This window comes from Suricata suricatta, chromosome 8 (genome assembly GCF_006229205.1).
Source record: "Suricata suricatta isolate VVHF042 chromosome 8, meerkat_22Aug2017_6uvM2_HiC, whole genome shotgun sequence".
NCBI classification, from domain to species: Eukaryota; Metazoa; Chordata; class Mammalia; order Carnivora; family Herpestidae; genus Suricata; species Suricata suricatta.
The window spans coordinates 106,221,397-106,243,138 of NC_043707.1; the positions used below are offsets into that span (position 1 = coordinate 106,221,397).

Consider the following 21,742-nt stretch of genomic DNA (forward strand, 5'->3'; position numbering starts at 1 on the left):
CGTGGGAAGCGCAGAGGAACTCTGAAATACCTCCTTATAAAAAAGCCTAACCGCTCTAGGGGAGAAGCAGGGATTGGGTTCCGTAGCTGCCCGGGAAAGCTACAGGGGACCATGGGCATCTCATCTCACAGAGTGGTAACAGTCCTGCAAGTGGTTTTGGGGGACCCTTTCTTTATATGACAACTTGTCGCGAGGGGTGGGGGCTGCCCAGCACAGTGAAGAGGTCTGTGGGTAGGAATTCTGCCCGAGGACCTCCTAAGGACTGGAGGAGCGCAAGTTCCCCCCAAGTGACAGTATGCGCCCTGATCCGTCCGCTCCCCTCCTGCGCTGCCAGTCTCCGGGCAGAGGTATCTTGTGCCAGCTCGTCGTCTCCCCCCCCCCCCCCCCCCCCCCCCCCCCCCCCCCCCCCCCCCCCCCCCCCCCCCCCCCCCCCCCCCCCCCCCCCCCCCCCCCCCCCCCCCCGGCCTGGCTCGCGTGCTCCCGGCACTGACTCCTGGCGTGCGGCCAGCGCCCGGACTGTACCATTTTGTTTGAGGCTGGGGGGAAGAGAGGATAGATGATTAAGGAGCCAAAGCCCAGAGATCGTTGGAGAGAGTCAAAAGTCGAGATGAAGGACGGTTTTCTGAACAATTTCTCAGGCACCCGATGTAATCCCCAGTACAGCGAGTCGGAATAGAGGGGAGGAGCAGTAGTTATGTTGCCTGTCCCCCTGCCGGGTGCGGTTGGGTGGCGCCTCAGCGGGGGAGCATGAGGCGGGGGAGGGTGTCCCCCTCCGCGCCGTTAAAATGAAACTCTAGTGGCTGGAGTCAGGGCAGAGCGTGAGGGGAGCCGGTACTGGCGGGCTAACTTGCAGCCCAGCGGGAGCGCCCAGCCGGGCAGAACTAGCTGGACTTTCCGGCGGGCCCCCATCCCGAGGCTGCGGCAGCTTCGGTTCCGAGCCTGACTGGAACGGAGCTCGAGTCCCGGCCCCTGAGGGGATCGCTCTCTGCAGACCAGTGGGACCCCGAAACTTGAACGCTATACCTACTCCCTTTTTATGCCTTCCTTTGTCACTTCCTCACCTTTCTCCCAGCGCGTTCTTCCCCCCCCCCCGCCTTTTCGTTCTCCCTCCGTCGAAGGACACAAAAGTGGCTGCCGAGGAAAGATTTGGAGGCAGTAGGAGCTTTTCTCTTTGGAGAGCGACCGTGTGGAAGGGATTTTTGGGAAGCAGCTTTTTAACACCTCAGCCCTCCTGCCCCCCAAGCCTCTCTGTACCTCTCCGAGGAGAAAAAGCGCGTAGATTGAAAGTTCGGGGGGCATCTTGCTGGGTGCTGTAAGACGCAAGTGGGGGAGGACCCCGTCCTCGTCCTGGTAGTTGGCTGGACTTATACCGGCCGTTGAAAACCCCGAAGTACGTTTCCGTGTGGGACTTTTACAGATCTATATTTTTAGATTTTTAAATATCGGATAAAAAATATATATGCTTTCTATATATTTCCTGACGACCTGCCTCTGACAGCGCGATGTACAATACGGTGTGGAGTATGGACCGCGATGACGCAGACTGGAGGGAGGTGATGATGCCCTATTCGACAGAACTGATATTTTATATTGAAATGGATCCTCCAGGTACTTGGGAGAGAAAAAGAATCTTGTGATGGGTCTGATTTGTATATAACGAGACCTTGGTGATGTTTTCAGGGCAGAAGTGTTCCTGGGAGCTCTAGGTTTGGGATAAGGGGCAGATTTGCAGTTAGAGCTGCAGTAAAACTGCTTCTGATTTACCCGTTTAAAGTTTGCAGTTAGGACCCTGATCCTATTGTCCTGCGAGGGTGGGGGTGGAGGCTGGAAAGGGGGTGGGAGGAAAGACCCGTTTCTTTTACTTCGTTTTGCCTCTGCTTGTCGTTCAGGTTTTTGTTGTGCACCCCCCTCCTTTTTCTCCCTCCCCAATTAAAGATTCTTCTACCTGCATAGGATGCTTTATATCCGAGCCTTGAAGTCAGTCTTTCCCTTTGGGGAGATTCTTTAAAGCTTGTCATTTCATTTGTTTGTCTGACTTGGTTCGTTGTGTTTTACCCTCGTTAACTTCTGAAACTGGGTTGCCTATGTGATTATTCATTTTAAGCCCACCCCCCCCTTTTTTTCTCTAGAAACCAAATGCCGGTTAGTGATTTTCAGAGATTGGGCGTTTTTATTCAGTCATAGTCTTAGCCTGAGGTTTTTCTTCTCGGAATATAGTCACTTAGAGAGATCTACGTGCAGTATTTTATTACTATTTAATTTATGGGCTAGGGTTTAATGTAACTTCAATTCTTTGAGCAAAAAAAGGAGGAACCTTCTTTTTTGTATGTGAATATATGTGGTGTGTACATCTATGTTATAGGTTCCAATACACAATGTAAAGTATACATATAGTGTATTTTTTAGTTCAGAGCTTTGTCTGAGACCCTTACAGACATTTTGTGTATCTGGTAGGAAAGGAAAAGGAAGGGAAAATGGAAAAGTTGTGTAATTTTTTTTCTTTAAAGTCTAACCTCGTTTTATGATTATTAGCTGTCAGATTTTCAAACCTTTTTTTGCAGTTATAGATAGTGCTTTACCATAACGATTTTGAATAAGTAGAGGGCCTTTGTGACTCTTTATTTTTGTTTAGGATGAATTGATTAGGTCTTTAAAAAATGTATCATAGCTAAGCTTACAGAATAAATCGTGTGTCATTGGGGAACCTCAGTTATTATAAGACTGTATATTTCTGTAACCTTTGAAAGGATTGGAGCCCATGCAAGGGTAATGAAGTATAACTGTCTTGGTAGAATGTATATAGAAATTATTTCTTGTGTCCATGTGTGCAGTAAATTATCCTTTGTTTTTTAGTCATAGAGTTAAATGATGCTATATAAAAACTAATATTAAATCAACGTTTTTTACTCTTAATGATCCCTTAGAATTTTTCTCTTTTCCCTTCATTTTGGAGCCTTCTTTATTTGCTTTTGTAATTGTGACTGCAATCCAGATGCAGCTCTTCAGTGTTTTGCAAAGTTTGTAAGATTTGCCACCCATCTATTGTGTGTATTTTCTCCTTTGTTTCCCCCTAACGGTAAAGCATCCTTTCTATTAGATGCATTTGTCATTCATGTAAAGGGAAATTTAGTACATCATTGGTTCCTCTCGTGAAAAGTAAAGTTAATAATTCTAGATTTCTGTTATAAGAATTACATATTCACACGGCCTCAGAATCATACTGTATTCTAGTATTTTGCATTGTAGACATACAAAGGGAATTTGTTGGGTGGAGAGGTGAGTGGGGAGGAGGGGAGAAAATGAAGAAGGCACTAATGTTTGAAAAATATGGGCCTCATAGAAAAATATCTGCCAAGTTGAGTTTTCCAAAAAATGATTTTGAAAAAAGTTGACTATTATAATTATGTAGTGATGTGGGTCTTCTAAGGTTGTATAGAAAATTCTGATCCAAACTTTGTGCATTACATAGAAATAAACTTTTGAGTTTTAAAATGATTATCCTTGGATAAAATTTTGCATACTGAGATTCTATTCAGAATATTGGAAATATACATATGTTGTTCTTTATTACCCATTCTGTAGCCTTAATGTAGATTATGGTTAGTTATGCCTAACAGCTTTTTATAAAGGAAGCACACTTGAGTATGCTGCAATATTTTCTGTGATGTGAATGGTTTTTAATGGAAATAATGTGAATGCTAGCCTTGTTTTGTGTGGTAAATTAAGGTTTTGAAACGTTTAAAACTTAAGTAAATTATTACTGAATAGGTTGCAGCATGTCTTGTATCTTCATTTTCCTACCGCCTATCCTGGTTCAAGCTCTTATTATTTCCTGACTAGACTGATAGGATAGTGTACCAACTGTTCTTGTTTCTACGTTGTTCAATCCACAGTATCATTAAAGTACCGTCTGATGATTTGCGTTCCAGTGGTAAATCTTCCAATGACTTTGAAAACCTTTCGGTGGCTTTCCTTTGCCAATTAAAAAGAGTCCCAGATTGCTTATCTTGTCTTATAAATCCCTCTTTTTTGCTTTCAACCTAATTTTCCAGTCTAATCTCTTCATGGAGTCCATCACAAGTTCTGGGGAAACTATTTTATACTTGGTATTTCTTGAATGTATGCTTTTTCCTCTTCTTGGGATGCTTTTCACTCCCATTGGTTACTTGTTGAAATATTATATATGTTTTGGGTCTGCATTATATGCATTCTTTGCCAAGATGTATGTTTCCTGATCCCTTCTGTTAGAAGACTTCCTTTTCTTTCCCTTCCCTTTCTTTTCTAGCACTTCTCAGAACTTTTCATTCTGTCTGTGGAGTAGCTACCTTCTGCATTTATGTATACGTGCCCGAATGGAATTGTCTTCCCATCAAATTATGAGCTTCTTACCTTGCTCAGGGTCTTGCAAGCATAGACCATTTAATAAATATATGTCGAATTAATAAATACCTAAGGAGCACCATTTCTTTCTAGCCTGTATCTCCTTTTCTACTTAAGGTCCTTGGTCACCTCATTCCTTGGCTACTTCCACAGCCTAGAGTTAAATGACTTGATTTCAATAGTTGTTGCCTTAGGGCCCTTAACTGTAACATTAATATTACAGTTATAAAAATATGGTTTTCATCTTCATTTTATACTGAACCATAAATGCAAAATTGTTACCTATTTCTGCTTCCAGTGGCCTCAAAAACTGTTTTCCAGAGGTGTTTCTCCACCCTGCTTTTTCAAAAACTACCATTACCATACATCCTAAAGGTTTCTAATAACTGCATGGATTGCTATATCTATTATAATTTACTGACAATGTAAGTAAGACAAACTCCAAATGGGAGTTTGATATCTTCATCTTTACGTATTTCCCAGAAGCAATAGAAATACTGAACTGTTTAGATGAAACAAAACTTTTTATTTTGGAAATGTTAAAAGTGTGGTACAGAGAATTGCTTATGAGCGTCTTGGTTAGTCCTGTGATGTGGGAATCAGGATTCTTCCATAATAGAACAGTTGCTGAGTAGGCTTCTCAGAGAGCCCCGTCTCTGGTATAGGAACTATTAGAACATTACAGATAATACAACTGATCATAAATTCATGCCCAAAGCTTCTAGGCAGTGGTTTTTTTAGCTAGCACTGTAGTTTTGACATTGTTAATGGTGGGAAGATCTAACAAATGATTTCATTATTTAAATGAATTATTTTAAAAGTTGCAGACTTTTTTCTTATCAACACAAATGTCTGAAATTATCTGTACAGCAGTGACATCTCTTCAGTAGTAATTAGAAAATTAAAAGCATTTATTGGTAAAGTATATAAAGGAAGGTCTAGAAAAGTGGTTCTCAATATTTTTCTGGTCTCAGTACCCCTTTTATACTCTTAAAAATTATTGAGGATCTCGAAGAGCTGTTTACTGATATTTACTGTATTAGTATAATACAGTAAAACAAAACTGAGAAATTAGCAAAAACTGAGAAATTTAAAAAATATTTAATTCATTTAAAAAAGCATTACATATTAACATCTTTTAATGTAAAAATAACTGTAGTAAAAAAAACAAAAGTAAGCATGGCATTGTTTTACATATTTTGCAAATAACTTTAAAGTCTGGCTTAATAGAAGACCTCTAAATTCCATGTCTCCTCCAGTATTTAATCTGTTGAGATATCACAGGTCTTAGTTTCTGGAAAACCCCACTGTACAGATGTGAGAGAATGAGGGTGCAAAAGGCGAATAATGTCTTAGTAATACTATGAAAATATTTTTGACCTCTGGACCCTCTGAAAGGATCTTGGGGACATGGAGTTGTCTCTGGATTACATTTTCAGAACTACTAGTCTAGAAGTTACATAGTTTGTGATTAATAGTTTGGTCAACCTAGGAAAGTATTTTCTAACTTTTTTGAAGTCAGATGAAAAGATTGTTTCAGGAAACTTACTTCCTTACTCTGGCATACTAGGTATTTTCATCCTGGTGAAATGTAACATTCTGGTGGAGAACTGGCACACTGGCCTTGTGGTTGGGAAAATATTTGCTGAAAAACACACTGAAGAAATAGGTCACCTGCCACCATGTGGTCCTTACTGTTAGGTTGGGCATTCTACTTCTATGATTAAGTACTTCCCTGTAACTGGACATTTGATGGGTTAATATTATATAAATGCTTCCCTCTGGTAAGATATTTCTTTTATGAGGATAGTGTCATTTTTTAAATAACACTGTAGTGTGGGATAAATGTTAATATAATCAAATGAGGTGAAAGCCATGCCAAATTTGTTTGCAATTTCTTATTGAAAAAGATTAGTCATTGCTTTCTTTTAACATACTATAGTTTATAGTATACTTACCTATATTATTTTATAGTATACTTACCTATATTTCATTAGAAGTATGGTACTTCTCCATTTGATAATGCTTTTTAAATTCATTCTCATCTTTATTTTTGTGCTGAATACCGTTTATATTTTTCTTAGAATGTAGAAAAGATTAGACATATTAATGGTCACCATATTTAAGAAGGTAGGTAGAAAAATAATTACCAGTATGTCTGTGTGATACTATATATTATTACTGATATTAAAGGGGCTACAGCATGAGTGAAGTAGAAAGAACACAGGCTTTAGAAACATAATTTGGGTTCTAAAGCCTAGCTTTGATTCTTATGATTACCAAGGTTATATGGCTAGAACTTATTAACCTCTTTGAGCATTGAGAAGCAGGATGCCAATGCTCTTTTGAAGAATTGAATTAATACTCAACTTTTCAGAGTTGTTCTGGGGATTAGATATACTATATCAATATCTAGCACAGTGTTTGGTGCACATGTTATGTATCCAGTTCATTGTGACTTCTATCTTTTTTTTTAAAGTTTATTTATTTATGTTTTTTAGTCATCACTACACCCAACATGGGGCTTGAACTCACATTCTTAAGATCAAGAGTCACATACTCCTCCGAATGAGCCAACCAGGCACCCCAATTAGAGCCTATATCTTAAAGTGTGTTTATAAGACATAATTATTTCAGGTCTACCCTTAAGTAACCTTGCAGTCAAAACCTTTTGAACTATCTTTCTCCATTTTTTTTCTTCATCCCTGACATTTAAAGTGGGGCCATTTTGTTTTTGGAAGAGTTCTCTAGGGTCTTTTCTAATTACAGCATCTTTTGAGTCTATGGAAATGTCACTCTGAGTCGTCTTTTCTTTTTAATTTCAATTGTTCTTGTCTGGTTCCTCATCACCACACATTTGAAATGATTTATAATGAAGGTAATAGTTACTTTTATTTAATAATTTGTTGAATAATTACTCAACATTTGTTGAATAACGTAGCATTTGGTCTAAAATAATTAAATCTTTTTACCTGTACTGTTTCTATTAGCTACATAACAACCTTATGAAATAGACACTATTATTACCCCACTTTACAGACAGGAAACGGAGACTTAGATGTGTTTAATAACTTATTCAGGTGTTTCACAGCTAGCAAGTAGCAGATCAGGTACTGGGTCTTAACCAGTACCTCCTAAAACTGGTTGCTGTTTTTAATTTCTTCTTCTCTTTCCCCATAAAATTTTCCTGAACTCTTCAGGTTAATCCTGCTCAAATGTTATTTTGAAATAATTTTTGAAATAAGTAACCAGCTATCCATTTTTTCTTTTTTAAGCAGAGGCCATATTCTTAAACTAGGCACACATGATCTTTAGCACCAATTTACATTTCCAACTTAATTATTAATCCTCTATTGTCACTTTTTAAAGTAAACTCTACCTTTAACGTGGGCCTCAAACTCATGATCCTAAGATCAAGAGTCACATGCTCTACTGACTGAGCTAGCCTGGTGCCCCCATCTATTCTCATTTTTACTTTTAGCTCAGTTCCTTGCTATCCACTGAATACACTTCGCTTATTCCCATCTCCAACCTTTTGCATATGCTGCATATTATGTTAGATTATGCCCATCCCACTCCAATCTACAAATCGGAATCCTTTGTAAGTCTCTCTGCTTTCTTCCTCTAACAATTCTAGCACTGAATCCTGTAATTACCTAGGGCAATGGTCTATTGTTTTGACACAAAATCATATGTTATGACATTTAATTATTTTGTGAATATAATTTGTCTTCTCCAGAAAAGATCAGCTTCTTGAGGTCAAGCTATCAAATTTCTTTTGTGGTTTTTTTTTTCTTTAAAAACCCTGTTCCCAAATATTTTGTGGTCTTATTAGACCTGTGGACCCAACCAGCTTAATTTTGTGGCTTAAGTTTTAAAATGTTGATAATATTTATTAATCAACATGGACCTTCAAACTTATAATTTATTCTAACAAAGGAAATAATGAAAAGTACAGTACTTAATGTTAGCAAAATTTTATGGTTTTGAGTAAAAGTCATTTTTGAAATTTCGAAGAATTAAAAGTGAGTAGTAAGTTTTTGAAAGTTTGTTAGGCTAGTTATATATAGCGCTGGGCAAAATGTAGATTTAAGTTTCCCAATGTTACACCAGTTACATTTAGAATGTATAGGACTTGATTTGAGATTAAAAGGTAAGGTCTGTTGTGTAGCCTTGTAAGACCAGTTACCAAATTGTTTGCTGAAAAATGGTATATTTGTTATTGTTTTGCAAATACTTCGTAAGTTTGTATAAAGTAAGAGGGCTATCTTATTATTTTTAATAAAAGAGGCAGTAGGGGAGGTCCAGTCTGCCACATCCAACTATTTTAGCTGTGTCTTGTCAATATAACAGCTGCCTTGGGCTCTGTGAACATAAGCCAATGCAAAGCTAAAGTCAATACCATGATGTCATACCTTCCACCACTATCCAGCCTTGGATTTTTTGTTTGTGGGCCAAATTGTTTACCCTTGTCTAAGGGTATAGGGCACGACATCCAGAGCTTGTGGCTTTGTCATCTTAAATACTTTGATCTAAAAATAAATAAATAAAAACTGTAATATTTGGGAGAGAGCATGCATGTGGGGGAGAGGGGCAGAGGGAGAGAATCTTTTTTTTACTTTTGAGAGAGCACCAGAGAGAGCGAGAGAGAGCAAGAGCGAGAGCAAGCATGTGTAGGGGAGGGGCAGAGAGAGACAGGGAGACACAGAATCCGTGTGCGGTCAGCACAGAGCCCCATGTGGGCTCAAACTCACGACCTGTGAGATCATGACCTGAGCTGAAGTCAGCTGATTAACCGACTAAACCACCCAGGTGCCCAGAGAGAGAGAGAGAGAGAGAGAGAGAGAGAGAGAGAGAGAGAGAGAGAATCTTAAGCAGGTTCCATACTCCACTTGGAGCCTAACATGGGGCTTGAGCCCATACCCCAGGATCGTGACCTGACCTAAAACCAAGAGTCAGCCACCCAGGTGGTGGCCATTTATTGTTTTTTGTTTTCATGTTTAAATTTTTAAAAAATGTTTTTATTTATTTTTGAGAGAGAGCAGCACAGAATAGAAGCAGGGAGTAGCAGAGAGAGAGAGAGAGAGAGAGAGAGAGGGAGAGAGAGAGAGGGAGAGGGAGGGAGAGAGGGAGTCACAGAATCTGAAGCTGGTCGAGGCTCTGTTAGCACAGAGCCCAGTGCGGGACTCAAACTCATGAAGGGTGAGATCATGACGTGGACTGCAGTGAGATGCTTAACTGACTGAGCCACCCACATGCCCCTCATGTTTAAATTTTCTAAGAAAAAATTCAATCACAATTTATTTTTAAACCTTTTCTTTAAGTTTGTTTTGAGAGTGAGAGAAAGCAAAAGTGTGTGTGCAATCAGGAGAAGGGCAGGGCAGAGAGAGAGAGAAAATCCCAAGTAGGCTCCACACTGTCAACACAGAGCCCGAAGCAGGGCTGGATTCCACAAACTGTGAGATCATGACCTGAGCCGAAATCAAGAGTTGGACACTTAACCAACTGAGCCACCCAGGTGCCCCCAATCACAAATCAAAATTTTAAATTTGTATATGAATTGTTTGGAAAAATGCCATATGGGAATGTTTTTGCTTGAAAAGTACTACTATAAAATTTAAAAGTATTTATTTTGAGAGAGGGAAAGGGGAGAAAGGAGAGGAGAGAGGGAAAATGAATGACAATGAGCAGGGGAGGGCAAAGAGAGAGGGAGACTGAGAATCCCAAGCAAGCTCTGCACTGTCAGAGCGGAGTCGTGATGCGGGGCTGGAAACATTAACTGTGAGAGGGGATACCTGGAATTGCAGAGTTGATGCCTGACTGAGCCACCCAGGTGCCCCTGTTTTGGGTTTTAGAAAGAAGTCTGATTGGTTTTAAAAGGACTATCAGGTGGTTCAAACCTGTTGTAGGCCATTAGTTCAGGACTTGGGTTTAGTCTTTTCTCCTGCTAGTCACAAACTGTAAGAGCAGCTATCACATCTGTCTGACAGAAACTGACCTGAGCTCTTTTGATTGCTAGGGATAAATGATGAGCATTTAGAGTAGAGTTGCTGGATAAAAATACATGTACTGTACCATGTAATATTTGTGATGTATTTCTACTGAAAATTATCTGAAATTCAAATTTAACGGAGTATCCTATATTTTTGTTAAATCTGGCAACCCTAATTTAGATAGAGGCTAGACAGTTGACTAAACAGTATTTCCTAGTATACTTTCCCTATGGTGTTTAGGGATAAATGTGTAATAATTTGATGCAGTAGATATCAGGATACTCTTGGTTTACATGATAAATCCAACTGAAATTGGTTTAAACAAAAAGAATTTATAGGTTTATGTAATTGAAAAGTCCAAAAGAAATGAAGGCCCCTGACATAGTTGGATCAAGACATTCAGGCTTTGGCCTTAGTTTTTTGCATTTCTCTTGGCTCTCCCCTCTATCAATCAGCTTTCTCAGGCAGGCTTCCTTGCCAGGACAAGATGAGTGCCTTTGGCTGGTGGAATTACAGGTTTCCTAATTTTTGGGGGGAGAAAAAGGATGCTTCCCACAAATACAACACAAAAATCCTAAGCTTGACCTTAGATTATCCCCGTGTTCCCAAGGATCACTCTTAAAATTTGAGCTCTTATAGTTTAAGCATGCATCAGAGCCACCTGGAGGAGTTGTTAAAACACAGACTGATAGGCCCTACCCCCAGAGTTTCTGATTTTAGTTGGTTTGGGGTTGGGTTCTAAGAATTTGTAGTTGCAACAGGTTTACTGATGCCTGGTCTGCAAACACTGAGAACCACTACTGTGTCAAATCGTGGCCTACTCCTGGAGCTGGTGAAGGAGTTGGTTCCACATAAATACCTTACTGGTGTGGGGAAGGAATAAGATACCTTTTGAGGAGATAATTACAATGTCCACTAAAGAAGGGGCTGCTGTTTTTTGTCTGTCTAGCTTTCCTGCCCTCTTATTTCAGTAACAGCTTCCTGATTTTTCTCTTGGAACCAGTCATTCCCCATTTGTAATCATTGTGGCTTGGGTAGAGTTGATCTAACCCAGTGGCTTTAATGGTGGGCACATGATTCAGGCCTGGCCAATAAGATTATTGCATTCACCTGGCCTCAGTGATTATCTCAGGAATTAATAGGGCAGTGATCTTTATAAAATAGTGCACATTACTAAACGTTACTATTTACGTCCTGGTTATTGATATAAAGATGGCATAATCCCTGTCTTTAAGGAGCTCAGACTGTAATTAAGGAATACCCACATGTAAACAAATGCATGTAGTATTTCTCCTGATAACTCTCTTTCTCCTGGCTTTCATCTAATACATTTCTATTATATACTGTATTACTTCCTTTATAATTCTTAACCACATTTATTATCAGTTGTTTAATGTCTTTAGGCCTCATTAGATTATAAATTCCATCAGGATAAGGACTCAGTCCAGTTAACTGATCCAGTTAACTGCTGCATCTCCAGTAACTAGCATTGTTTGTGGCACATAGAGGTGCCCAGTAAATGTGGGTTGAATGAATGTTTTAAGTATAAATGAATTTTTAAGTTCTGTTTATAATAGAAAAATATAGAAACCGAAGAGGGAATGATTGGTTTACTACTGGGTAGTGGAGACAGGACAGTCTGGGTAAAATGTACAGGGTTATTAAAACACTTGATGTATTTTGAGAACTGTAAGTAATTCAGTTTTGTTGAAATGTGATATATGAGGTGGGAAGTGGTGGTAGAGGAGTCTAGAGAAGTAGGTGAGGGCCAACTCATGAAAGGCCCTGAATGCCACACCTACAGGTTGGGTAGCCACTGACTGATTGATTTCAAGTAGGGAAAAGAATATATTAGCTGCAAAGTGAAAAATAGATTGGAAGAGAGTGAGATTAAAGAAGGGAGACTGGTTAGGAGGGTATTTCAGTACAGATGAAAGATGTTATGAAAACCTAGGTGAAAAAAATATGCAAGAAGCAGGGAGATGGAGACCTTGTGCACAGAATTCATGTAGACTCATGGAGATTTCTACTGTAAATTTGTTTTAGCAGCAGAGACATTGTATTAGCCAAACTTTACTGATCCCTAGTTCTGCATCCACACCCACTTAATATTTGTAACCCAGAGATTGTATTTTTATTTCATTTTCTAATCATTAAATGAAAGAAATATACTTCCTCTACCCCTCAAAAAAACCTAGGCTAAGGTAGTAGCAGTGAGTATAAATAGAAGAGATGTTTAAAAAGTAGAATAAGGGGGCATAGAGACTATCCTGAGAAAAATGAAAGAATCTAGAGTGACTTTTAGTTTTCTGGCTTAGGACATGGTACTATAAACCAAGAGACACAATTTAAGAAGGAAGGACAGGTTTCGGAGCACCTGGGTGGATGAATTGGTTAAGCGTCTGACTTTAGCTTAGGTCATAATCTCCTGGTTCACTAGTTTGAGCCCCGTGTCGGGCTCTGTACTGCTAGCTCAGAGCCTGGAGCCTGCTTCGAATTTTGTCTCCCTTTCTGCCCCTCCACCGCTTTTGCTCAGTCTCTCTTTCTGTCTCTCTCTCTCTCTCTATCTCTCTCTCTCTCTTTCAAAAACAAACAAACATTAAAAAAGGGAAGGACAGGTTTGGATCATATGGCTTCTTAAAATGGGCAGAGGTGAAATCAAAGAGATTTTCTTTTGGAGGGCTTCTTTTTTCTTAGGCTTTACTGGGGGAGGATCGGGGAATGCCTTCTATTGCTTTTAGGTTTTGAACTCAGAGCAGACGGTAGTAAATCAGATGCTATTGAGTTCCTAAAGGTGTGGGAGAGATTTGCAGTAGGTCCTTGACTGCTCCCAGGGTGTTAATTGCTGAGGTCAATTTAAATTTTCAGATGTGGGGCACCTGGCTTGCTCAGTTGGTAGACAACGTGACTCTTGATTATGGGGCCATGAGTTTGAGCCCCACATTGGGGATAGAGTTTACTTAAATTTTTTTTCCAGATGTTAAAAGCTCATCTTATTTAACCAGATTTTTGAAAGTAAGTGCATATATGTGTGTGTATATATATATATATACATATATATATATATACACACACATATATATATATATTTTTTTTGGTATGGTCTTTTTTTTTTAAGTTTTTATTTAGGGGTATCTAGGTGGCTTAGTCAGTTAAGCATCTTACTCTTGGTTTTGGCTCAGGTAATGATCTCCCGATTTCATGAGTTCCAAATGCTGCAGTGGACTCTTTGCTGACCATTTGGAGCCTGCCTGGGATTCTCTGTCTCCCTCTCTTTCTCTGCCCCTCCCCCACTCACGCTGTCTCTGTCTCTCTCAAAATAAATAGACTCAAAAAAAAGTTTATTTAAATTGGAGTTTAAATTGTTAACATACAACGTAATATTAATTTCAGGTGTACAATAGTGATTTAGTACTTCCATATATCACCCAGTGCTCATCACAAGTGCACTCCTTCATCCTTATCACTTGTTTAACCTATCCACCCCACCCCCCAACTCCCTTCTGGTATCCATCAGTTTGTTCTCTATAGTTAAGAATCTTTCTTGGTTTGCTTCTATCTCTTTTTTCCCCTTTTTGCTCATTTGTTTTGTTTCTTAAATTCCACATGAATGAAATCATATGGTATTTGTCTTTCTCTGAGTTACTTTGCTTAGCCTAATACTCTAACTCCATCCATGTTGTTGCAGATGGCGAGATTTCATTCTTTTCTTATGGCTGAATAAAAATCTTCTTTATTCATCAACTGATGGATACTTGGGCTGATTCCATAATATGGCTGTTTTAGATAATGCTGCTCTAAACATCTGGGTGCATATATTCCTTTGAGTTAGTATTTTTGTATTCTTTGGGTAAATTCTTTGCTGGATCATAGAGTAGTTCTATTTAACTTTTTTATGAACCTCCATACTGTTTTCTACAGTGACTGCACCAGTTTGCTTTCCCACCAACAGTGCAAGAGGGTTTGCCTTTCTCCACATCCTCCCCAATACCTGTTGTTGATTTTAGCCATTCTGACAGGTGTGAGTTGATACCTCATTGTAGTTTTGATTTGCATTTCCCTGATAATAAGTGATATTGAGCATCTTTTCATTTGTCTGTTGGCCATCTGAATATCTTCTTTGGAAAAATGTCTATTCATGTCTTCTGCCCATTTTTAAGTTGGATTATTTTGTTTTTTGGTGTTGATTTTTATAAGTTCTTTATATATTTTGTATACTAACCTTTTAAGAAAATTTTTTTATAATTAAAAAAAATGTTTATTTTAAGAGAGAAAGGGCGTGAGCAGGGGTAGGGGAGAGGCGGAGAGAGAGGGAGAACACAGACTGTGAAGCAGGCTCTAAGCTCTGAGCTGCCAGCACAGAGCCCAGTGTGGGGCTTGAACTCACAAATTGTGAGATCATGACCTGAGCAAAAATTGGATGCTTAACTGAGCCACCCAGATGCCCCTACAATTTTTTTTAAACATTTATTTTTGAGAGAGTGAACATGTGTGCTCAAGTGGGGGAGGAGCAGAGAGAGGGAAACAGAATCCCAAGCAGGCTCTTCGCTGTCAGCACAGAGCCCACTGTGGGGCTTGAACTCAAACCAGGAGATCATAATCTGAGCCAAAATCCAGAGTTGGCCACTTAACTGACTGATCCACCCAGGCACCCCTGGTTGCTAACCTTTTATTATATATGTCATTTGCAAATATCTTCTTCCATTGTCTCAAGGGACATATCTAGAAAGAAGCTGCTACAGCTGATGTCAAAGAAGTTACTGCTTGTGTTCTCTAGGATTTTTATAGTTTCAGGTCTCACATTTATGTCTTTAATCCATTTTGAATTTATTTTTGTGCATGGTGTAAGAAAGTGATCTACTTTCATCCTTTCTGCATGTCGCTGTCCAGTTTTCCCAGCACCATTTGTTGAAGAAACTGTCTTTTTCTTTTCCAGGATTTTATTTAAATTCCAGCTAGTTAAGGGTGCCTGGGTGACTCAGTTGGCTAAGCATCTGACTTCGGCTCAGGTCATGATCTCGTGGTTTGTGAGTTCGAGCCCCATGTTAGGCTCTGTGCTAACCACTCAGAGCCTGGAGCCTGCTTTGGATTGTGTGTATGTGTGTCTCTCTCTCTCTCTCTCTCTCTCTCTCTCTCTCTCTCTCTCTCTCTCTCTCTCTGCCCCTCCTCTGCTTGAGCTCTGTCTCTTTCTCTTTTCTTCTCTCTCTCTCTCTTCCTTTTTCTCTTTCTTTTTTGCTCTGTCTCTCTCTTTCTCTCTCAAAAATAACATAAAAAATAAATTCCAGATAGTTAACATACAGTGCAATATTAGTTTCAGTTGTAGAATTCAGTGATTCATCACTTACATACAACATGCAGTGCTCATCACAGGTGCCCTCCTTAATACTCATGACCTGTTTAACCCATCCCCTTCACCACCCTCCATTAACCATCAGTTTGTTCTCTATAGTTAAGAATCTATTTCTTGGTTTGCATCTCTTTTCTTCCCTATGTTTGTTTTGTTTCTTAAATTCCACATGAGTGAAATCATTATGGTATTTGTCTTTCTCTGACCTGAGTTATTTCACTTAATATAGTACTCTGTAGCTTCATCCATGTTGATGCAAATGGCAATATTTCATTGTTTTTTATGGTTGAATAATATTTTGCTGTGTGTGTATATGTATATTTATATATATGTGCGTGTGTGTATATATACACACACACACACTTACCACATCTTTATGCATTAATAAGTCGATGGACATTTGGGCTCTTTCCAAAATTTGGCTATTGTAGATAATGCTGCTGTAAATGTCAGGGTGCATGTATACCTTCAAATTAGTATTTTTGTATTGTTTGGGTAAATACCTGGTGTGCAATTGTTGGATTGTAGAATAGCTCTATTTTTAACTTTTTAAGGAAACTCCATCCTGTTTTCCACAGTGCCTGTACCAGTTTGCATTCCCACCAGTAGTACAAGAGGGCTCCTCTTTCTCTACATCCTCACCAACACTTGTTGTTTCCTGTGTTGTTTTTTTTTTTAATTTTATTTCATTCCCAAGTTAGTTAACATATAGTGTAGTCTTGGCTTTAGGAGTAGAATCCAGTGATTCATCACTTACATATAACACCCAGTACTCATCCCAACAAGTGCCCTTCTTAGTGCCCATCACCCATTTTCCCTACTCCCATCAAACCTCAGTTTGTTCTCTATATTTAAGAGTCCCTTATGGTTTGCCTCTCTCCCTGTTTTTATTTTTCCTTCCCTTCCCCTATGATTGTCTGTTGAGTTTGTCAGATTCCACACATGAGTGAAGTCCTGTTATAACTGTCTTTCTCTGACTGATGTATTTCAGTTAGCCTAATACCCTCCAGTTCTGTCTGTTGTTGCAAATGGCATGACTTCATTATTTTTTTATCACTGTTATTACAATGTATGTTTGTTATATATGTGTGTGTGTGTGTGTGTGTGTGTGTGTATGTATGACTTCTTTTTAATTCTTTTAAATGTTTGCATTTATTTTTGAGAGACAGAGCAAGAGTAGGGGAGGGGTAGAAAGAGAGGGAGCCACAGACTCTGAAGGAGGCTCCAGGCTCTGAGCTGTCAGCACAGAGCCCGACATAGGACCAGACCCACTAACCTTGAGATCATGACCTGAGCAGAAGTGGACACTTAACTAACTGAACCACCTAGGTGCCCCATATGACATATTTTTTTTAATAGTTTATTTTCAAATTGGTTTCCATGTAACACCCAGTGCTTCTCCCCACAAGTGCCCCCCACCATGACCATCACCCCCTTCCCCCCCCTTCCCCCTTCAGTCCATGGTTCGTTTTTAGTATTCAATAGTCTTTCATGATTTGTGTCCCTCACTCTCCCAAGCTCTCTTTCCCCCTTCCTCTCCCTATGATCCTCTGTTAGGTTTCACCTGCTAGACCTATGAGTACAAACATATGGTATCTATCCTTCTCTGCCTGACTTATTTCGTTTAGCATGACACCCTCGAGGTCCATCCACTTTGCTACAAATGGCCATATTTCATTCTTCCTCATTGCCATATAGTACTCCATTGTATATATATATCACATCTTCTTGATCCATTCATCAGTTGGTGGCATTGGGGCTTTGTCCATAATTTGGCTATTTTTTTTTAAGTAATTTATTGTCAAATTAGTTTCCATACAACTCCCAGTGCTCTTCCCCACAAGTGCCCTCCTCCATCACCACCACCTCTTTTCCCCCCTCCCCCTTCCCCTTCCATGCTCAGTTCATTTTCAGCATTCAGTAGTCTCTCAAGTTTTGCATCCCTCTCTCTCCCCAACTCTCTTTCCCTCTTCCCCTCCCCCTGGTCCTCCATTAGGTTTCTCCTGGTTTCGTGTTAGATCTATGAGTGCAAACATATGGTATGTGTCCTCTGCCTGACTTATTTTACTTAGCATGACACCCTCAAGGTCCATCCACTTTCCTACAAATAGCCATATTTAATTCTTTCTCATTGATAATTTGGCTGTTGTTGATAGCGCTGCTATAAACATTGGGGTGCATGTGCCCCTTCCAATCAGCACTCCTATATCATTTGGATAAATTCCTAGTTGTGCAATTTCTGAGTCATAGGGTAATTCTGTTTTTAATATTTTGAGGAATCTCCACACTGTTTTCCAGAGTGGCTGCACCAGTGTGCATTACCACCAACAGTGCAAGAGGGTTCCCCTTTCTCCACATCCTGGCCAATACCTGTTGTTATTTGTATTGTTGATTTTAGCCATTCTGACAGGTGTGAGTAGATACTTCATTGTAGTTTTGATTTGCATTTCCTTGATGATGAGTGATGTTGAGGATCTTTTCATGTATCTTTTGCCATTTGGATATCTTCTTTGGAAAAGTGTCTATTCATATCTTCTGCCCATTTCTTCACTGGATTATTTGTGTTTTGGGTGTTGAGTTTGATAAGGTCTTTATAGATTTTTGGTACTAACCCTTTATTTGCAAATACCTTTTCCCATTCAGTCGGTTGCCTTTTAATCTTTTTGATTGTTTCCTTTGCTGTGCAGAAGCTTTTTATCTTGATGAGATCCCAGTAGTTCATTTTTGCTTTTGTTTCCCTTGCCTCTGGAGACAAGTCAAGTAAGCAGTTGCTGTGGCTAAGGTCAAAGAGGTTGCTGCCTGTTTTCTCCTATAGGATTTTGATGATTTCCTGTCTCACAGTTAGGTTTTTTAAATCTATTTTGAATTTATTTTTGTGTATGATGTAAGAAAAGTGGTCCAGGGGCGCCTGGGTGGCTCAGTCGGTTGAACATCCAGCTTCAACTCAGGTCATGATCTCATGGTTCGTGGGTTCAAGCCCTGCATCGGGCTCTGTGCTGGCAGCTCAGAGCCTGGAGCCTGCTTCTGATTCTGTGTGTCCCTCTCTCTCTGCCCCTCCCCTGCTCATGATCTGTCTCTGTCTCTCAAAATAAATAAATGTTAAAAAAAATTTTTTTTTAAAAAAGAAAAGTGGTCCATTTTCATTCTTCTGCATGTTGCCATCCATTTCTCCTAAAACCATTTCCTATAAAGACGATCTTTTTTTTTCTTCCCCCATTGGATACTATTTCCTGCTTTGTTGAAGATTAGTTGGCCATACATTTGTGGATCCATTTCTGGGTTCTCCATTCCATTGATCTATGTGTCTGTTTTTGTTACGGGTTGCAGTCTTGATAATTACAACTTTGTAATACAGGTTAAAGTCTGGGACTGTGATGCCTCCAACTTTGGTTTTCTTTTTCAACATTATTTTGGCTATTTGAGGACTTTTGTAGTTCCATACAAATTTTAGGATTATTTGTTTTAGTTCTGTGAAGAATGCTGGTGCTATTTTAATTGGGATTGCATTGAATGTGTAGATTGCTTTAGATAGTATTGACATTTTAACAATATTTGTTTTTCTAATCTAAGAGCATGCAATGTTTTTCCATTTCTTTGTGTCTTCTTCAATTTCTTTTCATAAGCTTTCTATAATTTTCTCTAGATCCTTTACCTCTTTGGTTAGGTTTATTCCTAGGTATTTTATAGTTTTTGATGCATTTATAAATGGGGTCAATTCTCTGATATCTCTGTTGCTTCATTATTCGTGTATAGAAATGCAACTGACTTCTGTACATTGGTTTTATATCCTGTGACTTTGCTGAATTCCTGTATCAGCTCTAGTAGTTTTTTTGGCTGAGTCATTTGGATTTTCCATGTAGAGTATCATGTCATTTGTGAAGAGTGAAAAGTTTGATGACTTCTTTGCCAATTTGGATGCTTTTTATTGTCACGGACTGTGAGTCTGGAGTTATCTCTTGTCCCTCAAGAGAGCAGACACAGAATTGAATACAAGAGAGGCTAATGTCCAGGAGAAGACAAGAGCCCCGAACAGGGATTTCAAATGTCTCTGTATTTTTTGGGCTCACAAGATCTTACACACATTGTGAATGTGAAGAAAATAATCAGATAGTAATCATTAACTTGTATGTGTAAGTAAAGGGTCTGTGGGGCAAATGGAGTTTGTGATCAAGGTACATTGGCACCAGATGGAAAATAATTTCCTGCAGGTTATATAACAAGTTACTTGTGATCCCATTATAATATCTCACTAGCTCAGCTTGGGCGCTTGCACCCCGTGGTGGTAGCTTTCTGTCCTAAGGTTTTTTCTAACCAATTTATGTAAGTAGAACCTATTTCCCCATATTTTATGTTGTTTTGTTGTCCGATTGCTGAGGCTAGGACTTGAACACTATGTTAAACAGCAGTGGTGGGAGCGGACATCACTGTCATGTTCCTGATCTCAGGGGGAAGTTCTCAGTTTTCCTCCATTAAGGATGATATTAGCTGTGAGGCTTCATAATATGACTTTTATGATGTTAAGTATGTTTCTTCTATCTCAACTTTCTTGAGGATTTTTATTAAGAAAGGATGCTGTATTTTGCCAAATGCTTTTCTTGTATCTGTTGACAGGATTCTATGGTTCTTATCCTTTCTTCTATTAATGTAGTGTATCACATTGATTGATTTGCGAATATTGAACCAGCCCGCAGCCCAGGAATGAATCTTACTTGATCATGATGAATAATTTTTTTAATGTCCTGTTGAATTCAGTTTGTTAGTATCTTGTTGGGAATTTTTGCATCCATATTCATCAGGGATATTGGCCTGTAATTCTCCTTTTTTAGTGGGGTCTTTGGTTTGGGAATCAAGGTATTGTTGGCTTCATAGAATGAGTCTGGAAGCTTTCTTTTCATTTCAATTTTTTGGAACAGTTTGAGAAGAATAGATATTAACTCTGCTTTAAATGTATGGTAGAATTCCCCCTCGGAAGCCATCTGGTTCAGGATTCTTATTTGTTGGGAGATTTTTGATAACTGATTCAATTTCTTTGCTAGTTATGGGTCTGTTCAAATTTCCAATTTTTTTCCTGTTTGAGTTTTGGTAGGGTGTGAGTGTCTAGGAATTTGTCCATTTCTTCCAGATTGTCTAGTTTGTTGGCATATAATTTCTGATAGGATTCTCTAATAATTGTTTATATTTCTGTGGTGTTGGTTGTGATCTTTCCTCTTTCATTAGTGATTTATCTATTTGGGTTCTCTCTCTTCTTTTTGGGAAGTCTGGCTAGGGTTTATCAGTTTTGTTTATTCTTTCAAAAAACCAGCTCTTAGACTCATTGATCTGTTCTACATTTTTTTTTGATTCTATATTGTTTATTTCTGCTCTAATCATTATTTCTCTTCTGCTGGCTTTGGGCTTTCTTTGCTGCTACCTTTCTAGCTCTAGTTGTAAGGCTAGGTTGTATATTTGGGACCTTTCTTGCTTCTTGAGATGGGCCTGAATTGCAATGTATTTTCCTCTTAGGACTGCCTTTGCTGCAGTACAAAGCATTTGGACTGTCATGTTTTCATTTTTATTTGCTTCCATGTATTTTTTAATTTCTTCTTTAATTTACTGGCTGACCCATTCATTCTTTAGTAGGATATTCTTTAACCTCCATGTGTTTGGGGGATTTTTTCTTGTGGTTAATTTCAAGGGTCATAGCGTTGTGATTTGAAAATATGCATGGTATGATCTCAATCTTTTTATACTTGTTGAGGGTTGTGTTGTGATCTAGTATGTGATCTGTTTTGGAAAATGTTCCATACACACTCAAGAAGAATGTGTATTCTACTGCTTTAGGATGAAAAGTTCTAAATATATCTTTTAAGCCCATCTGGTTCAATGTGTCATTCTGAGCCATTGTTTCTCTATTGATTTTTTAGCCTAGATGATCTGTCCTATGCTATAAATGGAGTATGAAAGTCCCCTATAATTATGGTAGTATTATCTATACATTTGTTTGTGATTGATTGATATATTGGGTGCTTTCATGTTGAGGGCA

General features: G+C 39.0%; 1 protein-coding gene across 2 annotated transcripts in view; it reads left to right on the forward strand.

Annotated features, from left to right (window-relative positions):
• The first annotated feature begins 790 nt into the window (after positions 1-790).
• LOC115300330 (phosphatidylinositol 3-kinase regulatory subunit gamma) overlaps positions 791-21,742 on the forward strand; it is a 131,468-nt gene continuing 110,516 nt past the window's right edge. The window contains exons 1-2 of one of the 2 annotated variants that reach the window (XM_029950010.1): positions 791-1,390; positions 1,499-1,608. In XM_029950010.1, coding sequence (XP_029805870.1) covers positions 1,503-1,608 — 106 coding nt within the window. In that variant the 5' untranslated portion in view covers positions 791-1,390; positions 1,499-1,502. Of the gene's footprint in view, positions 1,391-1,498; positions 1,609-21,742 lie in introns of those variants that run through there. The other variant, XM_029950011.1, reaches the window with a different exon arrangement.